This window comes from Drosophila suzukii (genome assembly GCF_043229965.1).
Source record: "Drosophila suzukii chromosome 2 unlocalized genomic scaffold, CBGP_Dsuzu_IsoJpt1.0 scf_2c, whole genome shotgun sequence".
Lineage (NCBI taxonomy): Eukaryota > Metazoa > Arthropoda > Insecta > Diptera > Drosophilidae > Drosophila > Drosophila suzukii.
Window position 1 is genome coordinate 14,948,534 of NW_027255896.1, and position 22,463 is coordinate 14,970,996.

Genomic DNA, 22,463 nt, shown 5'->3' on the forward strand with positions numbered 1-22,463 from the left:
TGCCACTCAAAAATACTGGATGCCACTCAAAAATATATATTTCGGGCTTTTAGCCTTTTAATTAAAAAAATTAAATTTCGAGCTGTTGGCACGTCCGTTTCTCTTGCTGGTTAAAATAAGAAGAACTTAACCGGAATCGGCTGGATACCAGCGAGGCTTTAGGCGGAAATATATATCAAATGACGACCGACACAGGTGGCCACACTAGAACTTTCCAAGACCACCCTGGCTCAGCTGTTCAAAACTATCGAAATATCGAATAGCCTGCACATGTGGCCACACTAGAACTTTCCAAGACCACCCTGGCTCAGCTGTTCAAAACTATCGAAATATCGAATAGCCGACACAGGTGGCCACACTAAATCAAGCTTTGGTTTAAGCGGACCCTGTATAGTAGGCTTTCAGGCTGAACCTAGGTTCGCCAGTCGCTACAGGCGCCGTTACAATAAATGGAAATAATTTAGCATTTTTAATGAGAATGGATTCTGGAAGAGAGATCGATGCGAAACTAAGAACGATTCTTCTCGAAATCGAGATCGATGCGATGTTGAAACCAAGAACGGTTCTTCTCGAAATCGAGATCGATGCGATGTTGAAACCGAGAACGGTTCTTCTCGAAATCGAGATCGATTCGATGTGAAAACCGAGAACGATTCATACCAAAATCAAGATCAATCATTCTCAAAAGCCCGTTCGCAAACCGAGAAGACTTCGATGACGATTTTAGGATTTTTAGTATAAGTCGATCTTGGCTCACTTTTGAGATCGAAAATACTGAAATCAAAAACGCTGTGAACGGATTTTTTTCTGAGTGTATAGACTAGGTGTGTTATTGAAAAAATCAGATTTGCTTCCATCCCTCTCACACTTCCTTTAGCTGAGTAACGGGTATCTAATAGTCGAAGCCATCGACTATAGCGTTTTGTCTTGCCTTGTTCGATATTATTTAAATACCATAAGAAGGATCGCAAGGGCAAGCCGACGTTAACTTCCATTCTTTTTTGAGTGTACATTTTATTATATGGCCGTTCTTTTACAAACCGAACGGATTTTGCAAAAATTTCAAATTTTTGATTTGCCTGAAATTTTTTTTACGTATACTTTTCGAAAAACAAGTAAACTCGTATATCAGGATTAGGCCGAAAATAAATTATTTTTTTAGTTAAAATTTTTTAAAGTTTGTAAAAAAAAGCTAGTTTTCAAAAAGTATCCTCTGCAAGTCTATATCTCCATCTGTAGTTATCCGATTGATTTCATGTCTTTTGCATAAAATCCTCTGAAACCTCTACTTTTTAAATACATTTTTTCAAACACACAAAATTTTTAATTTTTTAAAAATAAAAACCAATTTTAATTAAAAAAAATTTTTTTACCATTGCCCCCACAAAAAAAAATATTTTTTTTTAATTTTAAAATATGCCCCCATTTGTCACCTACAATCGAATTTTTTATAGGTTGGAGCCATATTTTGTTTTCAAGATATCGAATTTAATGTAATAAACCCTCTGATATTTTCTGCAGCCATCTCGCTCGCATTGTTTTATCCAAAAAAAATTTGCCATGCCCACTCTAACGCCCATAACGCTTAAATCTGTCTACCGCCGGTAGGTGGCGCACTTCAATCTCGCTTTGCTGCTTGCATATCTCCATTTCCCTTTGGTCCCATTAGCTGAGTATCGGGTATCTTATAGTCGAGGTACTCGACTATAGTGTTCGTCCCTGTTTCTTAATATATTTACTACATTTGTTATGTAATTATTTTAACACAACTCGATTTTTCTTGTAATGTATTAAGCAGTGAAAGGATAAAGTGCCTTTAACAGTCATCGTTTTTTGGATCCTGACACACGTGTTTACTTATTTACCGAATAATACATGTAAAAAAGTTGTAGGAATGCTTGTTCGAGCTGTTATTAGGAATCCCCAAATGTAGGCAGCAAGAACAACCCATCAGAACAAGCAAGCGAAACAGTGCTGCCCATCAAGTATGTTGCTATCGGCAAGGGCAGAAACTCAGAGCAAATTGCCATTCCTGGGTTTGATTTTTGAGAATAGAAAAAAAGGAAGAGCAGCTGATTGGTTCCATCTTTGGCGACTCAATACATCTGGTTGGGGGTAACATACCTTGGCCACGAGATCGGCTAATTCTTTTCGATTTTGATCGCCAAGGAGGACAGTCCAGCAGCTCAAAAGGTTTCAGGGCCTTGAAAAGAAAAAAAAAGTATTTTTCTTTCCTTAAAGGAAAGCCTTCACGTGCAGACCAACGGAATTAAAAAAAAAAAACGAAAACGAAATTAAATATTTATTATTTCTTGCGGCCAAGTTAGCTTGGCACGCAGCCGCAAAATCATCGCCTTCAATTGGCAAAACAACACAAAAGGAAAGATACTTCCCCATCCAGGCACAAGTCAATTCGCCGGAGATAGACAATTTCCAGCACTCAGCACTCCGTTTTCCAAGTTGGAAACTTTTCCCTAGCCAGGGAATTCGCCCCGCTTCCCAGAGCGAGTTGCTTCCCGCCTCTCTTCTGGATTTCAGTCGGGAAAGCGCAAAGCCCTTTGCGCCGACTACGCTGTTTAATCGTAATAGAATTCGCTCAGCTTCCCAGAGTGACCTGCTTCCCGCCTCTCTCTTGGATTTCAGCCGGGAAAGCCTAAAGCCCTTTGCGCCGACTACGCTGTTCAAGCGTAATACAATTCGCTCAGCTTCCCAGAGCGATCTGCTTCCCGCCTCTCTCTTGGATTTCAGTCGGGAAATCCTAAAGCCCTTTGCGCCGGCCACGCTGGTTAAGCGTAGTAGTAGTTCGCACCGTGCTTAGCCCGCCAGTTGCAATCAAAATACCGCAGCCCCGAAGATTGCACAAATTTTTTTAAGTCCCCAAAGTGTGAAAAAAATGTGATAAAGTGTGATAAGTTGTTATACAGCGCCATAAAAGTAATAAGGTAAGTTAAGGGCATATATTTTTTTTATTAATTTTTTTTGTTTGCTAGAAAAATGAGGAAAAAGTAAATGAGCAAAAGGTAAAATGTGAGAGTGAAATATTGCGACATAAAAGAACGGAGAACTGAAACACGTGTAAAGGAAAAAAAAGACACAAAGAGAAAGAAATGAATACCTACGAAAGAAAAAAACAAAGAAAAGATGTGAGAGTGTAAAAATAAAAAAATATCCCCCAACTGAAACAAGAAAAATTATATATATTATATACATATAAATATATATTATTATATATATAAATGATTATAAATGATATATAAATAATTATAAAAAAATATAAATGTGCTGAAGCGGAAGGAAAGAACATGACGTAAGGAATATCAAGAAAGAACGCTCTCTCTTTTTCTAGCGACCGCTGCAAAAGATCTTTCGCCGCCAGATCGTTGGTAAGTTTTTTTTACTTTACCTTTATTTCCCTGTTTCTTTTGTGTCTATGCCATGCGTAACTGACCTACGCCATGCGCTTTCCAATGCCAAAACTGGAATACACACATACATAATAGGCTCCCTTTGCCTTTAATCGCGTGTTCGTTACGTAAAATCTGATTTGTAAATAGAAAAAAATGAAAAAAAGAGACGACGAGCACACAAAAATTATAAAATAAACCCAACAAAAATAAGGAATTTAAATTAAATTATTTTTACAACCACATCCAACCCTCTAGTAGTAAACTTATTCCCTTCTCTTCTCTTTTATTTGTATTATTTGATACATATTTAATTATGTCTACACTAAACAAAAAAAAAAAAACGCAATTGCTTGTTTTATATAATCCAATTTTATTTCAGCAGTATTTCATTCCTCACAAGCCCATGCAAATAATTTTGAGTAAATAAAACCTAGTTGAATATTTAAGTAATTATCGGAATGAAACCAAATGAAATTCAAATATGAACCGAAAGTGAAATTAGCCGCAAAGAAATAATTATTATCCCTTATGCGAAAGCAAGTTGTTATTTATAATTAATAAAACCAATTTATAATGAAGTCTAACTAAAAGTCTCCTCATCCGGGGATTATGGAGGTCGGAGTGTCAGGGTAAGAAGGTGTAGCCACTCCCTGGGATCCTGAGGACGCATAAAAGGACATAAAGGATCATGGTAGGGTGGGCCTTTGCAATTATCTTGCGAGGAAAGGGGAGTGGCGTAGGCAGGTGTATCTCTTGTGTATTGTTGGTGGTGTTCTTTCGATCATTTTCTTTTACTTTCTCCTTTTCTTTGTTTTGATTTTTAAAACTAAGTACGCGAAATTTAATTTATCTTTGATAGCATTCGAGCAATGGTAACGTGGCGGCACACCTTTCTTTAAAAAACCCACCCCAAGCCGACCAGACTAAAAATGGAAGCCGAGGACATCGCGTACTCCGCTGAACGCGTTATATATCTCCACCAGCTCTTTTCCCCAAATCAAACGTTATATGCTACAAAGTTTCTGGCAAATCAAAAATGTCAACTTAAAAAAGGTGTTCGGTTTGTAAAAGAACGGCCCATATATAAGTTGTCAATATGTCATGCGTGCCAAAAATGGTTTACATTTGTAACAAGATAAATTTGTTAGCTGTGTAATGGGCATATGATAGTAAAGGCACTCGACTACAGCGTTGTCATGTTTTTTATTGCTTTATAAATGGTTGTAATCATCTTTTCAAAGACAAGGAGTTAACACCGGGTAAGTGGAGTCTAGCAATAAGCATGCTGGTACTTACCAAAACATTTTTCTGGTTTTCCTTGTCCAGCAGAAACTCCATGCTCTTGTGCGGCCTGCGAAAAGATGTGACTTCGACGCTACGACTACCTGTCGAGGACTTGATTGTCTGCCCATCCATTTTATCCATGTCATAGGCACTATACACATTCAGTTGCTTCACGATGTATCGCTTGTGCGGCAGACTATGTGGATGAAAACTTATGTCCATAAGGGAACGAGTCCTTCCCGAAATTACCGTCTCATGAGTGTCCAGATTGGTCTCGATCAGGCCCATCTTGCCTACGGCATCCACAGGAGGAACAGCCACAGTTACGGCGGTGACCACAGTGGGTCTGGACGTTTTTAAGCTTCCTCCAAGTTGTTTCTGGGTGATGTTTTCCCATGGCTCGATGTCCTGCACCCTCGTCATTTGTATGCCCGCTGTTAACTGGTCGGTAAACTGTTTTTGCTGTTCGCGTTCGGCGGTCATCAAGGCCCCTGTGCTATGGGCAACACTGTCGGTGCTGCCAACAGCTTCCGGAGGCGTATGCGCCAGAATGCCACTGCGGGGTGGCAGCTTGGGCAGCGGCGGCCTGCCGGTCACCTTTTTCGGGGTAGAGGTCCGGGCCAGCTGGCGGCTGTGCATGTTGGCAGTGCTCGCCACGGAATCGATCTGGCTTTCGTTTAGTTGGATTGCATCCATCAGTATTATCGGTGGCTTCAGATGATTGTGCACAAAGAGGTCCAATCCGCCTTTGTCCGTGCTTTGCCGTGAATCTTTTTTAGGCGACGCTTTGATCACTAAGGGCTGTTTGGGACCGGCCTTCATGTCCCGCTGCCCCTCTTTTTTGCGACGCAGCGAGGAGCGCAGTCCGGTGGTGAGCCTGGAGAATAAACCTCTGGCGCCGGAGTATTTGTCTTCTGCTCTGCCGACAGTAGTGAGTGCGCTGTCCAGCGGCATGTTGTGATTCTGCCGATTCTCCTGCTCGTAACGCTGCAGCAAGGGCTGGGAGGCGTACAAGATGTGATGGGCGCGGTTGGTCGGAGGCTTGCTTAGAATTGGCAGGCTGAGAAGTCCTGCATTCGCAGTAGATGTGGAAACGTTGGGGGGTTCTGAGTTAATCGATAGGTTCACGACGACGCCAAGTCTGACTGGGCTGCCTAAAACGATCTCGCGTTCCGGAGCGGTATAAGTTTCGGGCTTTTGATCAAGGCAATCGAGTGCTTGGATTTTTGTTTCACATTCGCTGCTAACGGTCTCTTTGAATGAAGAATTATTGTTCATTGCGTGTGCGGACGCGGATGAAAGGGGCTGAAAAACAAGAAAATGTGCTCTTTTATATCATTTCAACAAGAAAGAAAGTTGGCTTTGGCAAGCCGAAGATTATATTCCCTTGCAGATAAAACCATATCCTGCTATTAAAATCATACGTACGTATGTAGGTTCCCCGACAGCTCTAGAGTGGTAGAACTAAGGATTCTTACATTAAGTTGTTTAACGTCACCTAAAATTTCCAGGACCTTAAAATAGAGTTTGGATATGCACAAAAAAAGTTGAATGCTCAGGCAATGTTAGATGTTCTGAACTGGTAGATGTGGCAATTATTGTTGATTAATAACTTAAAATCGTAACTTTTTACAAAAACATATTGTATGTCAAAAGTTGAGGAATATCAAGGGCTATAGACTTAAACGATTAACCCAAAATCGTTGTGAGTTATCACAAAAAATGCTAAGCAATGTCTGAACCAAAAAAAACGTTTGCCCATAGTTTTTAAAGGTTGGTATTTAGACAAATCATGTTAGAAAATCGAACAAAGTGTTTCAAAGTACCTCTCTAATGCCATATAGAATTAATAAAAACTTTGGATACGAAAAAAAAGTTCAATTCTCAGGCAGTGTAAGATGTTCTGGTAAATGTGCCCATTCGAGTTGATTAATAACTTAAAAACGTGACTTTTTAAAACAACGTGATAAAACGGCTGCTATGTTTGACACCAAAAGGAATATTACCTAGGGAAATTTTGGTATGGAAAAAGGTAATGAATTTAAGAAACTCATCACCTTTCCAGCACTAAAGGCTGGATTTCATCAGCAAATACATCACCTTATCAGCGCCTTTTTGACACTGAAAAGAGCGTATTTTCAACGCCTTTTCATCGCAAATTTATTAGGTTTATTTTAGTACTTTACATACTCTATAAATTATTTTCTCACAGCCTACATTAAATTAAATGATTTTCTTAAACTACGGCGGATCGGTGGCTTCCTGGTTTAACGGATCAGCCACTTCCTTAATTTCGGGAGTCTTCATCAGCTCTCTTTCTGAAGAATGCACATTTCTCACTCATATCATTGCCTTTTGTAAGGTTATTTTAAAAGACTTGAAAGCTGCACCTAACCTTTGGCATCTAAAATAAGAATATAAATTTTCAATAATTGCAATTCCAACCCCTTGTGAACGGACGTGCTTTTAATAGCTCCAAAGAAAATCAAGTTTTTACCTTGCATTTTAGGCCGAAAAATCAAATCTCCGGTGTAAAAATGGAACAATTCCGTGTTCTCACTGTGAACACTGTAAATCTGCATCGCCACTGACCTTGCAAAATCTCAATCGATTTGAAACAATAAATAATCACAAACTTCGAACTGCACTTGTTTTGTTGCTTTACCGCCTACCGGTTTACCGCCTTCCTGCAGCTACCACCGCACCTCTACATAATCACTTGCCTGACACGTACGCAGTAACCATGTCTGTGAATGGGGCTCCACCCAGTCGTAAATGACAGCATTCCAGCATGCGTTCTTTCATTATGAAATGGCATCAAAAAGGTGTTCCGGAAGTGATGAGTCTGTCCATTCTTTTTACACGGGTGCGGGACAAAAAAGAATGCACCCGTTGCATGCTTCTGGAAGCATATATCTGGAATGCACCTGGAAGTAACAAACTAAACACATTCTGGGTGCACTCTTTTTTAATGCACCTGGAAGCAACATACTAAACACCTTCTGGGTGTACTATTTTTTAATGCACCAGGAAGTAACAACCTAAACACATTATGGGTGCACTCTTTTTTAATGCACCTGGAAGCAACATACTAAACTCCTTCTGGGTGTACTCTTTTTTAATGCACCTGTAACATGTACCCAGGAATGCACCTAGAAGCATTCAAAAACCAAATATCTGGAAGTTTTCCCCAGGAATACATAAAACTGGATTTCAATTTCATATTTCTTTTCATTTCAATATTCAAGAACGCAACTAATTTTTAATCGGAGTAACTCCCCTTCTGTACGGTGCTTTGGTGCTTCCTTCTTGTTTATGTACTTTTGTCATTTACGCAGTTCAGTCCTTGGTGTGCCCATTTATTTTTTGCGATTCTGAAAAATATAAAGCAAATTGAATATTATATATTTTGAAATATGAGTATATACATTACAAATATACAATATGTTTATTTTGTATGTACAATTTACATAAAAATAGTTATTATTTTATTTGTTTAATATATTTTAAGTTTGAATGTTCAGTGTACATGTACTGTGTTATTTTATTGTGTTCATATTGAACTAAATTATCTACACTTTACTTACCTGTGAAAATATTGATGTAAAATTGGTGGCAGAAAGCAACAAACTTTTTCAAAACACGTGGCACGAACTTCACTATTCAGAACTAAAAATGCAACTGACGAGAAATGCAAGAGGCAAGAAAAACCGCTCGCTTCCTTGCATGTTCCCTTTTGTCTTTATTATTCGTTTGTCAAGAGAACAGTTCCGAAAAAAGACGGTTGCAAAAAAATGGGCATCGGCAACCTTCGGGTTTGAGTTTGGTTTTTTTACATTCCCACTAAAATGCACCTGGATGCACTATATTGAAATACACCCAGATGGCACCCAAAAGACTGCCCTCAGCACGCACAGTTGCTAGTTAAATTTGCACGCGTGTTGCTTTGCGTAAAAAAGATACGACCCAGAACTATTTCTTTCGGAATACGTTCCCGAAACGGGTGTTTGGGCATGCTTCTGGATGCATTATTCTGAAACACTTCTAGAAGGCACCGCAATAGAATGCACCCAGCACGCACATTTGCCTTGAAAAATTTGCATGCGTGCTGTTTTGCGTAAAAAAGGTACGACCCAGAACTATGTTTTTTTAAAACACGTTCCGCAACTTACGACTGGGCATCTACCAAGCATCTGCGTAGCAACAAAAACAACTGCAACGGTATCACCAACGAGCGTGTGTCCGATGCGCCATCATCTCAGCTGCTAGAGATGGTCAACTTGCGTCTCCAAGAGCAAACCCTAAAACTAACTGGCCTGGTCAAAGTCGCGAAGCAGCGTATTCTCGGTGGCCTTATGACTCGTTTGGAGGGAATCGCAGCTGATCTAAAGCTGGTGGGAGAGCGGGTCGCGAGCGCGGATTCTAAGGTGGCCGTGATACGACCCTACATGGATAAGGTGAACGAGCGTGTCAACAATCTGAAGCATAAGGTCTGCGACCTGAACGCTTTGAAAAAGAGTGTGGGCGAGTTAGAAGCCAAACTTTCATCTCAGCAAATGGCACTCAGGCCTGCGAATGACGCAAAAACGGAAATCCATTTTTAGAAGGTGAAAATCTGAAGACACTGTACTACAAACTCTGCTTTTTGCTACAGCTCACTCCGCCGCCGAAATTTACCAAAGTTTTCCGGGCCAGAAAAACACAAAAAATCACGCTATTACGATACATCGGAGCTTAAAAAACATAAAATTTTGTCAAAATTATTAATTTATTAATTTATTAATTTATTAATTTATTAATTTATTAATTTATTAATTTATTAATTTATTAATTTATTAATTTATTAATTTATTAATTTATTAATTTATTAATTTATTAATTTATTAATTTATTAATTTATTAATTTATTAATTTATTAATTTATTAATTTATTAATTTATTAATTTATTAATTTATTAATTTATTAATTTATTAATTTATTAATTTATTAATTTATTAATTTATTAATTTATTAATTTATTAATTTATTAATTTATTAATTTATTAATTTATTAATTTATTAATTTATTAATTTATTAATTTATTAATTTATTAATTTATTAATTTATTAATTTATTAATTTATTAATTTATTAATTTATTAATTTATTAATTTATTAATTTATTAATTTATTAATTTATTAATTTATTAATTTATTAATTTATTAATTTATTAATTTATTAATTTATTAATTTATTAATTTATTAATTTATTAATTTATTAATTTATTAATTTATTAATTTATTAATTTATTAATTTATTAATTTATTAATTTATTAATTTATTAATTTATTAATTTATTAATTTATTAATTTATTAATTTATTAATTTATTAATTTATTAATTTATTAATTTATTAATTTATTAATTTATTAATTTATTAATTTATTAATTTATTAATTTATTAATTTATTAATTTATTAATTTATTAATTTATTAATTTATTAATTTATTAATTTATTAATTTATTAATTTATTAATTTATTAATTTATTAATTTATTAATTTATTAATTTATTAATTTATTAATTTATTAATTTATTAATTTATTAATTTATTAATTTATTAATTTATTAATTTATTAATTTATTAATTTATTAATTTATTAATTTATTAATTTATTAATTTATTAATTTATTAATTTATTAATTTATTAATTTATTAATTTATTAATTTATTAATTTATTAATTTATTAATTTATTAATTTATTAATTTATTAATTTATTAATTTATTAATTTATTAATTTATTAATTTATTAATTTATTAATTTATTAATTTATTAATTTATTAATTTATTAATTTATTAATTTATTAATTTATTAATTTATTAATTTATTAATTTATTAATTTATTAATTTATTAATTTATTAATTTATTAATTTATTAATTTATTAATTTATTAATATAAACCATTATTTTTATTACCCGTTACTCGTAGATTAAAGGGGTATACTAGATTCGTCGGAAAGTATGTAACAGGTAGAAGTGTATTATTATATTCTAGATCAGGACCATGACCGTCTGTCCGTTTAGCGCAAGTTTATTTCGGCAGAGTGCCACGCCCACTCTAACGCTAAAACCCGTCCAACACCCTCATTTTTTAATATTTTGTAAAAATATAATTAAGTTTATGTCAAAAATTATTGAAATCGGACCAGTAATTAATAAGTTGTAACCAAATAATTATCAATATTTTACAATTCATGCTATAAGCTCGTTGGCGTTTTGGAAAAAAGAGATAGGTGGCGCTATAGGCTAGGTGTGTTAGTGAAATAAAGAGAGTTCCTTTAAGCATATCTTTATCCTTCTCGGCCTCCCTTAAGCTGAGAAACGGGTATCTAATAGTCGAGGCCACCGATTACAGCGTTTTCTCTTGCTTTAACTAAAAAAACGAGATATTCATAAAAACATAATTAAAATAAAGAGCAAGGAAGAACGCTATAGTCGAGTGCCTGGACTACTGAGCTAAAGGGAACGAAAGGGAGATCGAGATTGCAAAGCGTTACCGACTTGGGATTTAAACACATGGTTGTGTTGGCGACAGTCAGATTTGAGCGAAATGGGTGTTTATGGGCGTAAGAGTGGACGTGGCAAACTTTTTTATATCAATAAATTTTTTAATCTACGAGTGGCGGGTATAAATAAAAACAAGCGAAAACGCTATAGTCGACGGCCTCCACTGTCAGATACTCGTTACTCAGCTAACAAAAAAGTGCCAGCTATGGTCCAAAAGTCGATTTTTTTTGCATAAACTGTAAAAATTGAATTACAGACCTCAAACTTTTCACATCATTTTTTTTTTTGAGTATGCAAAAAATATGTTGAGTCTGTGCGACCACGCCTTCTTTAACTTCCCATACTAAATAATTCATAGTATTATTCTTAAAAATTAAGTTTTACTCTGAATTGAGTCAAGTTACTTACACTTATATATATGTAATAAATTTTAATTATTAAATTGGCTTTTGTTTTAAACATCGTCTTCTCCTTCTTCTTCTAGTTCTATAGAGCATCCTTCGATTAGATCCTCATCAGAATCAGAATCAGATTGCACGTCCAATTCTTTTTCATTTGGGTTTTTGTTCTCGGCAGACGGCAATTCCAGAAGACCTAATACTTCCTTGGGAAGAGGTTTTTTATGTTTTTCCTTTCTTTTTTTTAAGCAAACACTAGATAGTAAAGGATCCGAGGAATCTATCGCCCTGTGGAATAGGTCAGTCATAGTATTTATTCGTCTATTTTTCCGTGCGTGTGAGAGTCTTTCTTTTTTTGTAGATTTTATTCCGTGCTTCTGAAACATTTTCGCCTAAGCATCCTAGTGGAACCAACGTCGAATTATTTATTTGAAAACCGTGGACTAATACTTTGTGAATTGTTGGTGACATTGGGTACCACGGGTATTTATGCATATATAAGTCAAACGTTTTCTCACAAAAAATTCTAAACTTTTCCGAGTTTACATAGTGGTTACAGGAAATTGCTACTAATATAACGTGAAGCTTATTTAAAAGGGTTTCGTCAAAGTCGGTTATGGATGATAGTTGTTGACATTTTAAAAAGCTCTTCTTGCTGTATTGCCGTCATTGCTGTTGCCGCTGCCATTCTGCTTTGGCATGCTTATTTGAAGACACATATCATTCCAAAACTTTTCCTGAATATGTTTTTTGCGAGCACTTGTTTTAATCTTGTCATCACCTTTTACATGCCATTTTTATACCCGTTACTCGTAGAGTAAAAGGGTATACTAGATTCGTCGGAAAGCATGTAACAGGCAGAAGGCAGCTTTTCCGACCCCATAAAGTATATATATTCTTGATCAGGATCACTAGCCGAGTCGATCTAGCCATGTCCGTCTGTCTGTCCGGATGAACGCTGATATCTCGGAAACTATAAGAGCTAGGCTACGTCAGGTGTTTTTATTTCAAACTTCTGCTTGTATGCACTTTGTCCAGTTGACCTATCAAAGCCATAACTGCAAATTAATTTGAGTTCAGAACTATCAGGAAATTGCTTGAAAACATCGGACTGCATTTTAATTAGTCGCTGTGCAGTATGATTCAAAAGGTTTTGTAGTGAAACTTGAGCAGAAGTTTCTGTAACTTCAATACCCATTGGTCGACACTGCATTTTAGCTTCTATCACTTGACTGTAACTCGGATAAATGTTCAAAGCCCTAGTGTTCACATATTGCTGTTTGGTTAATGAATTTTCCAAGATGTAGGCTAGATCTTCATTTGGTGTAAATTGACTCGGTTTTTGCAATAGAAATTGCTTTCTTAATTCCGTTGTGTACTCAGGTGCTGTTATCGTTTCTTTAAGGACCAGGGCCACGTTCGTATTACTTTGTCCCTTAGCGGAAACTGGTTCAGCATGCATAACCAAATTTGTATTGTGATATTTTTCATTTGCTAGTTCAGATGCCAATTTCCTTTTCAATTTTGGGCCTGCGTTTGTATACGACAACGTTGGGCGTCCAGGTTTTTGTAATGTCTTACAGCTTTCTTTTAATGAAATTGATATTTTTGACGACATCCATTTAGCATGCTTTGACTTAAAATGTTCGACCATATAGTTCCATTTTGGAAGTTTTCCTTTTATAAAGGATTCAAAATAACTAACTTTTTTATTTATGTCTACTCTTTTCTCATCTTCTATGTGGTCTTTGCTTAGTTTTTCGTAAATCCAATCAGGCACAAATGATATCTTACGATTGTTTCTGCGCCAAATATAGAAGAGATCGCTATTGTGAAACTCGATAGTCCCTGAACATTGTGGAATTGTAAGAAAAAGCGCTGAAAAACGACATTTATGAGATCAAACTGACGTTGTAAGTTTTTGTCGTTTTTTTCGATCCACGAAACACAGGGGACGCATGTTAATTTTCTACAAAAATACACATAAATTGGATATTACACAACACTCAAAGACTACAACTACACAAAAATGTATATAATACAGTGAATACTACCCTTGATCTTCAATTTCCATTACTAACTTAAGTTGGTTCGGACAGATCATTTTTATTTTCGCGCACAAACGTAAACAAAACAAGGAAGAACGTTATAGTCGAGTACCTCGACTATCAGATACCCGTTACTCAGCTAAATGGAGACATGCAAGTAGCAAAGCGAGATTAAAATGCGCCACCTACCGGCGGTATACCGTTATGGGCGTTAGGGTGGGCGTGGCAAAATTTTTTTTGGGTCAATCGATAGGTATTGATGAGAAAATTACATTTCAGTTAAAATTTGTATTCTAGCATCAAAACTGTAGGAGCCACAGTTTTGGGCGGTTTGTGGGCGTTAGAGTGGGCGTGGCACTCTACTGAAACAAACTTGCGCTGCGTAAGAAGCTCAGGAATCTGAACGCCAAATCTCAATAGCCTAGCTCCCATAGTTTCCGAGGTCTCAGCGTTCATCCCGACAGACAGACGGACAGACGGACAGGCGGACTTGGCTAGATCGACTCGGCTAGTGATCCTGATCAAGAATATATATACTTTATGGGGTCGGAAACGCTTCATTCTGCCTGTTACATACTTTTGGACGAATCTAGTATACCCTTTTACTCTACGAGTAACGGGTATAATAATTTGGAGCCAATTTCTTACTCCTAAGCATCTGATCAATTGCGTTCTTTTGAAAGCTCATAAAAAGCTTCAGTGGAGCTTTTTAAGCTTTATAATTTAAGTTTTTATAAGTATGATTTATTAACATTAAGAATTTAAATTCAAAAATACAAAACATTAACATAAAAATTTGGACTTTATGCCAAAAAATCGGCCTCTTGGACCATAGTGCATCGGATGAAACATGAAACCGAGATGGCGCTAATGAATTTTCGTAAGCATCCGATTTTCTATGAGAATATATTTCCATCCATATCGCTTTCTATTGAGTTTGCTAATCTTTGTGGACGGCAGTCCACTTAGAGGCGAATGCGCACCGGGAGAGTGTTCGAAGGCGACTACTATATATAACCAAAGGATTTAAAACCATCTGGAATAGTCCGACCAAAACGAGTGATACACCAATCGGAAGGTATTGCAAAAACTAAAAAACTACCGCCTGCATCTGAGTTCCCGGAGTATTTAAATAATTTTTTTGCTATACAGGCAGTCTCATAAATGCTGTCCAGTAGAGACCATCTTGTAATTCTGGGAGACTTAAATATGCCTGGAATTCACTGAAGGTTTGCTGGACATATCTTTATCTCAAGTTAACTACATTATAAATACATAAGGTCGTTTACCGGACCTGTGCTTCGTAACTAATCCGGACTGCGTGTTTCTGTCCAAAGTAGGACCTCTTACTCAACCCATAGATCCATATCATCCTGCTTTCGAGGTCTCAATCGATACTGATGCTGTGTTAGAAGAAAACTCAGAGAAGTCAACTAAGCGATTACATTGTTTCCGCAAGGCTGACTTTCAGCGGCTAAATCTTTATATATCAGGCTTTGATTGGTCCGATCTCTACTCATCCCAAAATATTGATGATGCTATAAACATTTTCTATAGTAGAGTAAATTCGTTAATCAATTCTTGTTATTCTATCCGTTATACTATCCGTCAGTCTCCAACAAGCCACCTTGGTTCAGTAAAGAGTGGACATGCATAAGAAATAAGATGTAAAGACCTCATAGGAAATTCAAAGATACGGGTTCTCAATCTTTTTATTCTAGATACTTAAGTGCTCGTTCTAGTTTTACCGTGCTTAACCCTCTTTCTTATAAAAACTATTTAAATCCGAGACAGTTTTATAATTTTTTAGCACTAAGCGTAAATCCACCAATTATCCTTCCTCGTTGTCTTTGGAAAATATTACCGCAACAACTGATCAAGCAATAGCCGATCTTTATGGCAAGCTTTTTTAAACGACATATTCTATTCACATTCTCGTGTTTTAATGTACGCAGATAATTCTTGTCAGTCCAACTTACAATCCGATTTGAATAATTTTCAAACATGGTGCTCTGACAATTTACTGGACTTAAATGGCTCTAAGTGTAAGGTAATAACTTTTTGTCGAGTCAATACTCAATATGCGACGTACACGCTGAGTGATGGCGTTCTTTTGGACCCATGTCTAAAATTTGCTGATCATATTTCGTCCATGAGAAATAAAGCTATGGGTGCGCTCGGCTTTATTAAAAGGTGGTCAAAGGAATTGGATGATCCATATATAACAAAGACCTTATTTATTTCCCTTGTCCGCCCCAATACGGAATTCATGTTGATCGTATCGAATCTGTACAGAGGAACTTTTTGCTATTTGCTTTAGGGCGCCTTAGCTGGGATGCAAACCTGATTTTACCTTCTTATTCTAGTAGATTACTCCTAACTAACTTACTCTCCCTAGCCAACCGCAGAACGATGCTTGGAACAGTCTTTTTTATAACCTTATTCGAGGCGAAATTGATAGCCACGACTTGGTTAGCCAGTTAAAACACAAGCATTTTACATTCTTCCATGAGCCTTTCAGAGTATAATGTTCTGACTATAATAGACTTTATCCTATTATCACAAAAACGGACTCTCTGCCCCTCTTAAAACGATTAATATTAAATTTTCTAGCACAGATTTTGATCCTACTTTTTTCCTCTAACTATATCTACATTTTTCTACGCGTCTTTCATCTTGCGAATTCGTGCCGTACGACAAACGGCAGCGCCCCTCGGTCGGTTGGGTGGGAGGTGTGGCCGTGAGATTCCGCGCGATAAAAAAAAAACCAGCTGCTTGACAGTAAGACCAATGACTATAAAATATCAAGATGCATATCTAGGAGTAACAAAAATGTACACAGACGGCGGGATTTTTGCAAACAAGGCTCACACCTATAGGAAGTGGCGTTAAGAAATCGACCCTGAACAAGTTTGTGGCCCGCGGATAATGCGTTGGAGATTCAATTGCACTATGAGGATGGATTCCAAATGACTATTTATACCCGTTACTCGTAGAGTAAAAAGGTATACTAGATTCGTGGGAAAGTATGTAACAGGCAGAAGGAAGCGTTTCCGACCCCATAAAATATATATATTCTTGATCAGGATCACTAGCCGAGTCGATCTAGCCATGTCCCTCTGTCTGCGTGTCCAGCTGTCTGTCTGTCCGGATGAACGCTGACATCTTGGAAACTATGGGAGCTAGGCTATTAATATTTGGCGTGCAGATTCCTGAGCTTCTTACGCAGCGCAAGTTTGTTTTAGCAGAGTGCCACGCCCACTCTAACGCCCACAAACCTAACAAGCCTGTGACGCCCACAATTTTCATGCTAGATAAAAAATTTCAGCTGGTCCCTTTGGTCCCTTTAGCTGAGTAACGGGTATCTGTCGAGGTACTCGACTATAGCATTCTTCCTTGTTTTTACTTGACTAGCGGGCACATTTTGGAAACAGCGGGAAATTTCGACTCTTTTTAATTATAAATCACCTTTTTTTCAGCTTTTTTTATATTGATATTATGTCACAGCAGATTGCCTTTTATCGATCCTAGTTGAGCAAGTTCACGCTTAAACACATTTTTGAAAAAATGACGAAAGTTTTTAAGCAAAAAGGTCGAGATGCTTGGCTTCATCATCCAGATTTTAAGACATGACCTCGCCAATACGATACTGATGCAACCAGAGTCTTCTGCAGTTATTGCAAGAGCACACTAACTGCAAAGTTAAGTGATTTGCGCGCACATGCAGTCACCTAAAAACACTATAAAACGAAGGACTGCTTAAGTCAGACTAACATGTTGAGATTCTTCAAATCGCCAAATAAAACAATAGAGCACGAGGCTGCATTGAGCCTTTTTGTAGCACAACACACAACTATTGCTCAAATCGACCACCCTAGCAGCTTGTGCACTAGTCAATTTGGAGAGGAATTTGGAGTGCAAATGCAGGCCAGATTAAGCTGCATAGAACCAAGTGTACTGGCATCATCAAAAATGTTCTGACGGCTAAATTCTACGATAATCTTCGCAGCGATATCGGCGATTCTAAGTTTAGTTTGCTTTTGGATGAATCTCCAGATATAAGCGTTACCAAGCTTTTGGTTAAATATTTCGTTTTATATGGTAAATGTAAATATTGTTTGTGTTTCTTATTATATGGTATCGCTATGTGTTTGTCCATATAGGTGTCGTCGTAAAGTATTTCTCTAGTCACCAGGGAGAGGAGTTCACATCGACAATCTGAGTGCAAAATTGCCTACCAATCCATACACAATGACAAGGTTCGTGCAACTTTTTTATTCTCGTCTTAATTTTTTCTCCCCACTGCTATAACAGAATCTCTCACAGAACTAGAGGTTGAGCCGCCAATGGTGAGGCTAATCCATAAATTGCTGATAAGCAGAAGAATAACAGCCACATTAGGGACCTCAACCCAGACTAGACTAGTGAACAGAGGCACCCCGCAAGGAGGTGTACTATCACCCCTCTTGTGGAATATCGCAGTAAATAAACTATTACTTCTAGATAAGCGCCTCAAATGGGGCTTAAACAACCAAGAGAGAACCAAAAATGCGACCATTGCACTTTACTCTTGTAAAAAAGCAATCGGGCTAAGATGGGCATAACCCCAAGAATAGTCAAGTGGATATACACAGCGGTAGTCAAGCCAATCCTACTGTACGGAGTGGCTCTGTGGTGGACCGCCTTGCACAAACAATGCATACTGACTCCTCTAAACAAAGTACAGCGAATGGCGGCTTTATGTATTAGTGGAGCCCTTCGAACCACCCCGAATGAAGCGCTGAATGCGATCTTAAACCTCCCTAGCCTGGACTTAGCAGGCATGGAAAGGGCCATATCGGCAGCTATTCGACTGAGGGACACAGGGCAGTGGAAAGCCCAATTTTATGGCCATGCTAAATTTCTCCAGCATTATAAATCGATTCCGAAGATCACGGATCTATGCAAATCCATTGAATATAGTCACACACCCTTTGAGGCCCTGATTCCTGATAGAGAGGAATGGAAACAGGGCCGACCGGGCACGACGGACGCAATCTGTTTCTATACAGATGGCTCCAAATTAGAAGGACACGTTGGCGGAGGTGTGTACTCCGAACAATTAGATATCAGGAAGTCATTCAGGCTCCCGGACCACTGTAGCGTCTTTCAGGCGGAGGTCCACGCTGTAAAAGATGCACTAACCTGTTTAGGGAACTTTAGCCTCCAGAGAGGACACCTAAATATATATAGTGATAGCTAAGCGGCTATTAAGTCGATCTACTCGAAAAACACCAACCCGTACACCCGTACAATAGTAGACTGTCGCAGATCTCTCCACGAGATGGCAAATCAGATTACTATCAGCCTAATATTTGTTCCGGGTCACCGGGACATCGTAGGCAACTGCATAGCGGACGAATTAGCCAGACAGGGCACCACCAAGCCTCTCCTCCCAGGAGAGGAGAATGTCGATATGCCCATGGCTACTTGCAAGCTAAACATAAAAAACTACTTCAACACACTAGCCAACACCCATTGGCAAAAAGCACCACAGTGTCGCATCTCTCACCAAAAATGGCCTGTGATAAACAACAAGAAAACCTCGGAATTACTCAAACTCAGCCGCACAGAGTGCGGCATGTTGATTCGAGCTCTTACCGGCCACTGGCTTGTTGGCGCACATGCCGGCAGGCTAAAAGCCCCGCAAAATGATTTCTGCAGAAGCTGTAGGGATGACGAAGAAGTGGAAACGGTAGAACACCTTCTCTGCTTCTGCCCAGCCCTGTGCAGACTCAGACTGAAACACTTAAGAAGCCCCTTCATCGACGATCCGACCGAAATATCGGAGATTAATCTCAAAAGCATAAGTGCCTTTATTAAATCTTCCGGGTGGAAGACATGCTGATCACATTAATACAGGCTGAAACTACTAGAAACGGGACCCTAGAGAAGGAAAAACGAGATCATGCGGTATCACAATGGACCCATTGTGTGCCGCTGCTTCGCGGAGCCTCAGCGCAGTTGCAGATACCCAGCTTTTGGCCACTAGGTCCAGGGGTTGGAGGTCGAGAATTGTGTTTAGTGCTTTAGTGGCGGTGGTGCGAAGCGCACCACTGATGCAGAGTTCTGCGCTTCCTTGGATCTTGTGAAGGATCCGGAGGTTGCAATTCTTTTCTTTAGCTGCAGCAAGTGATTGACACATACCCTTCTTGTCTAGAAAAAGGATTAGGAAAGACCAGCTTAGAGCAACATATAATTAAAGTGACCAACGAGGACCTACCAATCAAGCAGCGACATTACCCGATATCCCCAGCTAAACAAAAGCTGGTGTACGCCGAACTAGATCGCATGCTAGGTCTAGGCGTGATCGAAGAGAGCAATAGTAGCTGGAGTTCACCGGTAACACTGGTGCAAAAAGGGCCGAAAAATCGTATCCACTACCACATATCGAGGGTCTGTTGAGTCGACTACAGGAAACGTATTACATTTCCGCAATTGACTTAAAAGACGCCTTTTGGCAAATACCTCTCGAAACCAAAAGCAGAGAGAAAACCGCGTTTACAGTGCCCGGCCTGCCGTTTATATCAGTTTACAGTCATGCCGTTCGGCTTGTGCAATGCCGCGCAGCGAATGTGCCGACTGATGGATAAAGTTATACCAGCGGCGCTACGCGAAAATGTATTTGTGTATCTGGATGACTTACTGGTCTGTTCACCTACATTTAAAGCCCACATTGATATGTTGAGCCAGGTCAGTGCCTGCTTACAGCGGGCAGAGCTAACAATAAATGTAGACAAGAGCAAGTTTTGCTACAGCCAGGCAAGATATTTAGGATATGTAGTTGGGGGAGGATGCATCCGAACGGATGATGCGAAAATACAATCGATCCAGGAATTTCCCCAACCTAGCTCTGCCAAACTGTTGCGGATGTTCCTGGGAATGACAGGTTGGTATAGAAGGTTCATCCAAAACTACGCCCAGACAGCGGCACCGCTTCACGACTGTTTGAAGAAAGACCGCATAATGAAATTTGAATTGTCAGAAGAGGCAATCAAGGTGTTTGAACTTTTAAAAACCTGCATGGCAACAGCACCTGTACTCGTCACCCCACATTTTAAAAAACCATTTACCATCCAATGTGTTGCCTCGACCACTGGAGTGGGGGGAGTTATGTTCCAATCCGATGACGGGGGCGGAGAACATCCAATTGCCTATACGTCAGCCAAATTGATCCAAGCACAGCGGAACTACAGCATAACCGAGTTGGAATCCTATGCCGCTATCCTCAGCATTACCAAATTCCGTGCCTACGTAGATGGTATGCCCTTCAAAGTGATCACTGACCACGCTAGTCTAAAATGGCTGATGGGTCAGAAAGACTTATCAGGCAGGCTTGCGCGATGGAGTTTGAAGCTACAAGCGTTTGACGTCACCATAGAACACAGGAAAGGGTCACTAAATGTAGTCCCAGATGCTCTCTCACGAGTTCATATGGACGAGCTACAAAAGGCTGGTGCGGAAGAACAGGACATACACATCAATCTCGATTCGACAGCGTTCCAGTCATCGGATTATGTCAACCTAGTGCAGGCGGTGGACGAAAATTTAGGTAAAAGTCCAGACCATCAAACATCAGAAGGCTATGTATATAAACGGATGGGATTCTGCCTAAACGACGCCGTGGATGAAACTCGAGCATGGAAGCTCTGGGTTCCCGCCGAGCTGCGACCCGATTTAGTCTGGAGAGCACATCATGCCATATCCGCAGGGCATGGGGGTTGCACAAATCACTAGCCAAGTTAAGACAGTTTTACTATTGGCCAGGGATGGCTCTAGATTTTTTTTTTCTTTTTTTTTAATGCTTTGCTATTTATTTTTTGAATCTTCTCCCTTTGGATACTAACAATAAGTGTATCAAATCTTAGACTAATTAATCTAACTCACAGTCATATGACTGATGTTGTGCTAAAGGGGCCCGAAAGTTATAGCTGGCTTGGCAGGTCGTTGCGTTGTAGACGGGATCGGCTGGAAACCCAAGTCAAGCCTCTTGCGAAGCGATAGGGGTGCACAGAGAGTTTTTCGTTGTAGGCGCTTTTTGTTTGTCTATTTCATCTTTTACGGTAAGAATGCTTAGGTCCCTGTGGATGTTTTGGTTGCGAATATACCATGGTGCCCCAGTGATAGTTCGCAGGATTTTCGATTGAACTGAATGTCTATGTTGCTTCTGCTGGCGTTCTCCCATAGCTCTGAGCCATATGTCCAGATGGGCTTGAGAGTGGAGTTGTAGAGCAAAACCTTGTAGTCCAGACGCAGGGGCGAACGAGCGTTAAGAATCCAGTGGAAGCTGCTGGCCTTTAGTTTTAGATGTACTTTCTTGCGTTCGATGTGTCTTTTCCAAGTTAGTCGTCTGTCAAGGTGGACGCCAAGATACGTTACATCGTTGACTTGGGGAATCTGCGTATTATTCAATAATAGTGGAGGGCATGTTTGCCTGTTGAGAGTAAACGTTATGTTTACATTCTTGTTCATTCTCTACTACGAGGAGGTGGTTTGCTAGCTGTGTTGTGGCTCGGCCTGGGCACCTCGAGCGACTTAAAATTGCGGTGTCGTCAGCGAAGGTAGATGTTGTTAGCTGCTCGTTCGTGGGAATATCCGCTGTGATAGGAGGAACAGAGTAGGCCCTAGCGCGCTTCCTTGCGGGACTCCAGCTTTGATATTGTAGTCGTCGGATGTTGTTGTATTGTACCTTACTGCGAAGGTCCTGTTGTATAGATACGACTCAAGAAGC

The 22,463-nt window shown here is 38.7% G+C and overlaps 1 protein-coding gene across 14 annotated transcripts in view; it reads right to left on the reverse strand.

Moving 5' to 3' along the window:
* LOC139354007 (uncharacterized) overlaps positions 1 to 22,463 on the reverse strand; it is a 978,888-nt gene that overhangs the window by 516,936 nt on the left and 439,489 nt on the right. For 12 of the 14 annotated variants that reach the window (XR_011605075.1, XR_011605073.1, XR_011605072.1 and 9 more), the window contains exon 4: positions 4,704 to 5,996. Coding sequence is in view for 7 of the 14 variants with exons in the window: in XM_070998212.1 (XP_070854313.1) it covers positions 4,704 to 5,996 (1,293 nt within the window). In the remaining 7 variants the exon portion in view is untranslated. Of the gene's footprint in view, positions 1 to 3,391; positions 3,540 to 4,703; positions 5,997 to 7,902; positions 8,066 to 22,463 lie in introns of those variants that run through there. The other 2 variants (XM_070998216.1, XM_070998219.1) reach the window with 2 other exon arrangements.